The sequence below is a fragment of the Pelophylax lessonae genome (genome assembly GCF_965119305.1).
Source record: "Pelophylax lessonae genome assembly, chromosome: 8".
Lineage (NCBI taxonomy): Eukaryota > Metazoa > Chordata > Amphibia > Anura > Ranidae > Pelophylax > Pelophylax lessonae.
In genome coordinates this window covers 164,929,880-164,937,207 of record NC_138775.1, presented here as the reverse complement: position 1 = coordinate 164,937,207, position 7,328 = coordinate 164,929,880, and the positions used below count along the sequence as shown (strand labels likewise).

At 34.8% G+C, this 7,328-nt stretch overlaps 1 protein-coding gene across 1 annotated transcript in view; it reads left to right on the top strand.

Moving 5' to 3' along the window:
- The first annotated feature begins 598 nt into the window (after positions 1–598).
- NR5A2 (nuclear receptor subfamily 5 group A member 2) overlaps positions 599–7,328 on the top strand; it is a 198,842-nt gene continuing 192,112 nt past the window's right edge. The window contains exon 1 of the mRNA XM_082264774.1: positions 599–848. Within this exon, the coding sequence (XP_082120900.1) occupies positions 785–848 (64 nt within the window). The 5' untranslated portion in view covers positions 599–784. The remainder of the gene's footprint in view (positions 849–7,328) is intronic.

Sequence of the window (7,328 nt, the reverse complement as noted above, 5' to 3'; positions counted from 1 at the left end):
TGATCAAATAACACCAAAAGAAAGCTCTATTTGTTGGAAAAAAAAGGATATCAATTGTATTTTTGTACAGAGCCGCACAATTGTTAGTTAAGTGGTTAAATAGGATCCATAATTTTGGCAAGGTCTGGTTCTCAAATGACTGAATGTAAGCCCTCAGATTGATGATACAGAGTCTCAATACTGAAGTATTTATTTTTAATTGTTTCTCACCCATAAATCAGACAGCAAACAGAAAGAGTATCATAAAAATGAAGAAAGAAAAATTTGCAGGTGTTAAAAAAAAAAAAGTAAAATAGACTTTTGCAAATTACACTAGAAAATCACAACACTGTCCGCTCAATATGTGCACCTTTATAACCCAGCTCTCTTCCCTGTACCTTTCAGCTTGATAGTTAATCATTTGTTTGTCTCTATCTACTAGAACTTCTTATCTACTCTCCTGTCACTTTACAACCTGAGTTCTCTTATCACATTGACAAAGACCATGTGACTCAAAGCAACCAATGAAGTCCAGCAAACCCTCTCATTACATCCCATCTCCAAATGGGACGGATGGTTTACAACAGGTCAGTAATGCTCAGTAGAGTACAGAGTCCAGGCTGAGAAATACTTGTTACTTTCTGTACTAGGCATCATATTTGTACATCCCCAGTCACTTTCTCTGGAATATATGTGACAGTTTGTCCCATTGCAAGGCTTCTCCTGTTTTTTTTTTAATGTATTAGTTATCAGAATCGATGAAATTTTCAAGGACTTGGACAATATATATCATTTGGAGCTGACCATGGCTGCACGACATGAAAGTGTCATCATACAAGATCCCGTGAAACATGGATATAACCCACAGGGTGAGTGTGCTTAGTCTGGAACTTCTGAAATACACCCGTAGGTGGCAGGAGAAAATTATTTTGGCTGTTCTGTCCCTTGGTTTTACTACACTAACAGGTATTAGTAGTCCATTATTCAACTAACACCAAATCTCCACTATGTAATTCACTGAATAATGTGGCCTAAATATGTGCAGTAGTTTTATGTTTTTTAGGTTGGGTGCTACAAAATGTTTAAAGTGTATCTAAAGCTAAAACCTTTTTTTTTTTTTTTTTTTTTTAATTGGATAAAGTAGGAAATGGTTAAAGTTTTGCTACTGTCTGGGTTCGTAGGGAAGAAGATTCAACCATCCTAATTTGCCATGGTAGGAATTGTCTCTAAAACAAATGATGTGATGGGGAATTTTAAAAACTCTGTCTCTGGAACAAGAATAGAAGTCATCCAATGGGGAAGTCATCCAATGGGGACACTTGTAGTGATTGACTTGCAACTGTCTAAGAGGAAGAGAAGATGGGAAGGGAAGAAAAACCTGCACAATGGGAAATAGGGTACAAAAATAGAAACTGGCAAGGTTTTATCCACCATTTCCTAATCTATCCAAAACTAAAAAACAAAACAAAAAAATGATAATGCTGTGTTATAGGGAAATAAATGTATTTATTTGGTTAAAATGTATAAATTAACAGTTATGTTCATTTATTTAAAAAAAAAAAAAAAAAAGAAATAAAAAAATAAGGTGAAAGATACTATATTTCCGTATAACAAAAATTAAAAAAAAATTATTCCAGCTGCTAGATCTGTAGAGTAGGTTATAAAATAAACAAAGACGCCTAAAAGGTTGGCATGAGCAACAAAATCTTTTTTTTTTTTCTATAGAATTTGCCATATTGTATTTAAGTAGTCAAAAAAAAAAAAAAAAAAGCATGAGCAAGCAGAAAAAGAATAGAGCTGTTTAGTGGAATGTCAATGTGTTTGTATGAGACAATGTAGTAGGTCATAAATGATAATGACTGGACCAGTAGGAGGAGAAAAATGGAGCATTACAAGGAGCAGCACAGACTAGGTGATGTCATGTGAGGAATGAAAGATCCCAAAATTGTTTCAGAATTTCATTCAGATGTAATACAGATGTTTTCTCAGTTCTCCCTCTGTCACTTTCAATAAAGTTACAGAGACATCAGAGGCATGAGTGGAAATGATCAGACCCTGTTAAACGACTGCATTCTGCTAGCAACAGATGTAAGGGTGTACATAATTAAAAAAAAAAAAAAAAATATATATATATATATATATATATATATATATATATATATATATATATATATATATATATATATATATATAAATATATATATATATATAATACCTGTTCTAAAAATTAATTTTCGAAAATATTCTGACTGAAAAATGACTCCAAATCTAAGTGACTGTTGGAAGTAGCTTCATGTCTACTGAACTGGTGTACAAATGCTCTCTTTGGTAAATCAGTTCTATAGACTTTATATGTCTGGTTTTCTAAAGGCACAGCCATGTTCCTGGCAATACTAAAAAGTAGTTTACATAGATACATCGATGATCACACATGGAACATATTTTTACTAAGATCTAGTACCTATTCTCCTCGATGTAACTATGTATTTCCAACAATAGTTACTATGGGGCTTATTTATTAAAGTGGATTTACCAAGATGTTTGAACTGAACATCAGATCTCTTACGTTCCCTTTCCCCCACTTCAAACTTGAATAAATCTAGTAAACATCAAACTCAAAATTGCGTTGGGCAAGAACAAGATAGCGGGCTTGATTTACTAAAACTGTTGGATGCAAAATCTGGTGCAGCTCTGCAAAGAAACCAATCAGCCTTCAGTTTTTTTTTTTTTATCAAAGTTTAAAATATAACTAAAGGCCAATTTTTTTTAGGTTTGGATAGAGCAAAGAGGGGTTAGAACACCTGTTGTTTGCAGTCTGTGCCCCCATTAGGAAGATTTGCACTCTTTATTTGTCCCGTTTACCTTTATCATGAAAAGTGAAAGTAAAAGAAACCTCAAATTTTGTGTTGTCTCCAGAAAAGTAATAGAGGGGAAATCTTCCAATGGGGACACAAGTTCTGTTGACCTGGGGGTCCCCCAGGAATTCCTTTGATTTGCAGAGATGTTCCCACTTCCTGTTTTGGCTATGGGATGGGAAGTGAAGGTAAATCTCCTCAATTGGACGAAGATGGCAAAAAATAGACTCCCGTACTCTATCCGAAGTGAAAATAAAAAAGTTTTGCTCATAGTTCTTTAATTAAACAAGCTGAAGTTAGAGGCTGATTGACTACCGTACACAGCTGCACCAGATTTTACAGTCTCCAGTTTTAGTAAATCAATCTTAGCATGCTTTATGTCTTATGGCTTCAGTTCGTGCCAACATACTTCAATGGTTGCATCTTTTTGTGCAGCATGTTCTGTTGTACTGTAACGCATCCCAATGTGCTGTGCCTTAGGGGAATTACATACTGGACGAAAAAAACACTGCAATAAAAGAGAGCACTGTATCTTTAACGACACATTGTAGACTTGCAGTGAAAGTCAACGTGCATTCACAATGCCCACATTAACGCACGCCCTAAAATATACATATATTTAAAAGAAGTGAACTTCTCACATTCACAGACTGAAATGTCTTGCTGCACTGGAATCAATGGCACTAGCTGTAAGAGGAAGTAATATAATTATATAATACATTTTTTTTACATGCTGGCAAGCATCTTTTTTTTCTTACCTAAATTTTCAAGTTGCAGATATTCAAATGAACATAAATGTATTGCATTAACTAGTGAAAATGAACACAACCCAACCTTTACGGGCAGCATATGGTTGAGTGATGTGCTCTAAAGGTATGACCTGTATATATGATCAACATGGTCAATTAACACTGGGTGTTATTAAAAAAAAAAAAATTACCCAAAATCCACATTGCATGACTAGCTATTCATGTTGCTGTTTTTGCATCGCCTAGTCAAGAATATCTGCTCCTAGCCTGGGCCGCAGATGGAACTATGGGTCCACTTATTGCCATTTCCCCAGCACAGGACACAGTGAAACATACTTAAAGCTACACCAACTCCTGACTCCCTTCTACACCCAGTGCCCATGTGTACAAGCCTTTCGGGAGTCTGGACTGTGTCACTTTGGGTCACTTAAGCTGTTTCCATTTATTTACACTGTTTTAATTTGGTAATGATTCCAAGCCCCATTTTATGCCACACTAAGAAGTCATACAAGTGTGAATTTGAAAGCAAGGTCACACCCTAGAAATTGCTACCACCAACTGCTAAAGTCTTTTTTACAGCTGATACAAGCCAGAAGAGGAAGTGTATCTGTTAACTTTTTTTTTTAAATGAACTTTCTTTTTTGTTCCTGCTTGAATGACTAGCTGACAGTTTTTTTTTTTATTTAATATAAATATATATAATCTATTATTAGGCTACAGGTAAATGTACTTTTTACATATTCTGCATACACTAACCAGCAAGGGTTTTTTTTTTTCTGTTGCTATATGATTTTTTAATTATTATTGCTACTAATTATATTATTGCTTTTTTTGACCCAATACTTATCAAATACAAAGAATTATATGGCACCATACACTTGATAATAGCTATAGGCAGTTTTCAGCTGCATAAATATCAAGCTCTTTTTTTTATATGATAACTGTCCTGATTTTGGTAGGAAATGCCCATAAATTAACAAAAAATGCTGCATCTTGAAAACTGGACAGCATTTGAATATTGTGGTCTTTAAGAACATGTTTATTAAAATTTTAGCTGCATTTTTTAGCTTATAGGAAAAAAGCATTTCACTACTTGAGATGCTCCTTGCCAAAACAAAAACTCATATAAAATGCTTTTTCTATGTAGCACTCTGCAACAGTAAAATATTGTAAAATATCTATGGCTTTTATCTAATTTTTTCTTGTAACCAAAAAAAAAAAATCTGTTGGTTTTACAACAGACATACAGTTACAATTTCTATTTGGGATTTAGCATATTTTTGAATACATAATTGGTCTTTCATTTTTCTGAGACTAGACGGAAAAAAGACACATTTTTTAAATGTTTTTTCCAATGTAATCTCAAGTTCATGCATCAACTTTGCACATGTTTAGGGATAATTACCATAGTTTACATTCCTTTAATTGGTAGACACGTTGATGGCTTATGTGAACAAATGTTGCTGTGCCATTGTAAAAATGAACTACTCTGTTAACTAACTCTAGTTTTATAGTTTTAGACAACATTTCTCAACTGTCAATGAGCTGACAAATACAGAGAAATACAATTCTAATATAACTTTATGGTGATTGTATAAGAGATACCTTTTGGTCTTACACATATATCACAAGGACGATTTTTATTAGTTTTATAGAACAACTTTTGCCACCTTTGAATAATAGAAATTTGAAACTAACATTTCTCAAAATCCATTTTTTGTGTTTTGTTTATGGAATTTGTCCAGATGATCCTATGGAAAGTATACACACCTGATTTATAAAGGTTACCAATTCACGTACTAGGCCATCAATCGGAAAGGATAACTTACTCTGATTTCCTAAGGGTCTATGCACACCGTGTTTAAAAAATTCAGTTTCTACAGGTGTTTTGTGCTTTTTTTTTCCCATGCCTATAGAAGCAGCTCAGTGTTATCCTATGTGCCCAAGCGCATTAGGGCGTTTAGAGGCATATTTCAAGGGGAGAGTTTAGAGGCAGAAAAAAAAAAAAAACATCATTAGTGCGTTTTTGTGAGTTTTCAGGCAGAAAAAAAAATGCGTATAAAAGCAAATGCCCATAAACGCTCCAAAACTCTTGTGCAATATGGGCACTAAGAGCATTTTTTATGCTGCTTTTATGCCAGAGGTTCTGGCATTTTTTTCTGCTGCTAGTGAGCATAGAGCCTTAAAGCGGTTGTATACTCATAAAAAAACAACAACAAAAAAAAGCAAACCCTGTAAGACAAAATCATAATGAGCTAGTATGCATCGCATACTAGCTCATTATGAAATACCTACCTTAGTTAGAACGAAGCCCCAGCACGGTCATCTGGACAACGCTGAGGGAGCTGACATTCTCCCTACGTCACAGTTTCAATTTCCGGCAAGATCCGGCAAGGAGCTCTGAAGGTCCGCCGGACCTTCAGAGCGCATGCGCCACAGACGTCAGCGGCTGCATGCAGGTTTAGGAGATATTAATTGTACCTACAGGTAAGCCTTATTATAGGCTTACCAGTAGGTAAAAGTCATATAGCGTAGTATACTACCGCTTTAAAGTGCATGTCATGAAATCGATGTGCCTCTGAGCTTTTCAAACTCCAATTTGCTAAAGGATGTTATGGCTAAATGTATTTATTTTTACAATATTAAATTATAAACTTGGTGCCAGATTGTGTTTTCAAATTGTTGTAAATCACTTTAGAAATATGTTCATACAAATAAGCCTGCAAAACATTTTTTTTCATACACTTTACAGTTATACATTTATATCATAATATATACTTATTACACATATCTGTACTGTATATAATTACATATTCTATTATTATATCATATTACCTACTTATAATAATACTTTTTATATATTTTAAATGCTTTTATATTATTACTTATAATTGTAAGTACTTACCAGTAGGCATGTATGCTGATTTGTGTCCATCAGGTTGGAACTGAGAGACTGTAAAAATGTACTTTTATATTATATTATATTTTATATTGTACAATATATATATTCCACAACTGCTTTGTACATCCATGTATAACCATTCAAATATTTCTCCTAGCCATTGCTACTCATCATTTTGGATATCATTAAAGGGATTCTAAAGGTTTTTTTTTTTTTATATATACAAGTTATACTTACCTGCTCTGTGCAATGGTGTTGGTTGCACAGAGCAGCCCTGATCCTCCTTTTATGAGGTCTCCCATCGGTGCTACTGGCACCCCCCAACCCCGACTCTGAGTGCCCCCATAGCAAGCCACTTGCCACTGGGACACTCATGCTGGCTTACTCCTGAGCCTTGCTCTGGGAGCTGCTGACGGAAGGTTTTCTACCCTAATGCAGAGAATTATAGTAAAAAAACCTTCTATCTTCAGAATCATTTCAATGTTTATCTAAACTCAAGAAAAAATATGTAATATAACGTGTCTTAACAATCCTTAGGTGTAGTTTCTGAACTGTTTTTCACTTTTTAGGCAGTTTTTCGTTTATTTGCACCTTGTGATTCTGCAAGTAACACACTCCCTGTCCTGGGGGTGGGGGGGGGGGGGGGCAACTTTCAATCACCGTACTGTATCTACGGAGGAGCAGTGTTGGCCCCCTTTGTACATAAATGGGTTGATTTATTAAAGGCCTATAGACTGTGGATATGGCAAAGTGAAGTTGCTCCAGAGCTTAGTAAATGAGCAGAAGCTCTGCTGACGTCCATCATCCAATCCAATCATCCAAAAATGCATTTTTTTTATTTTC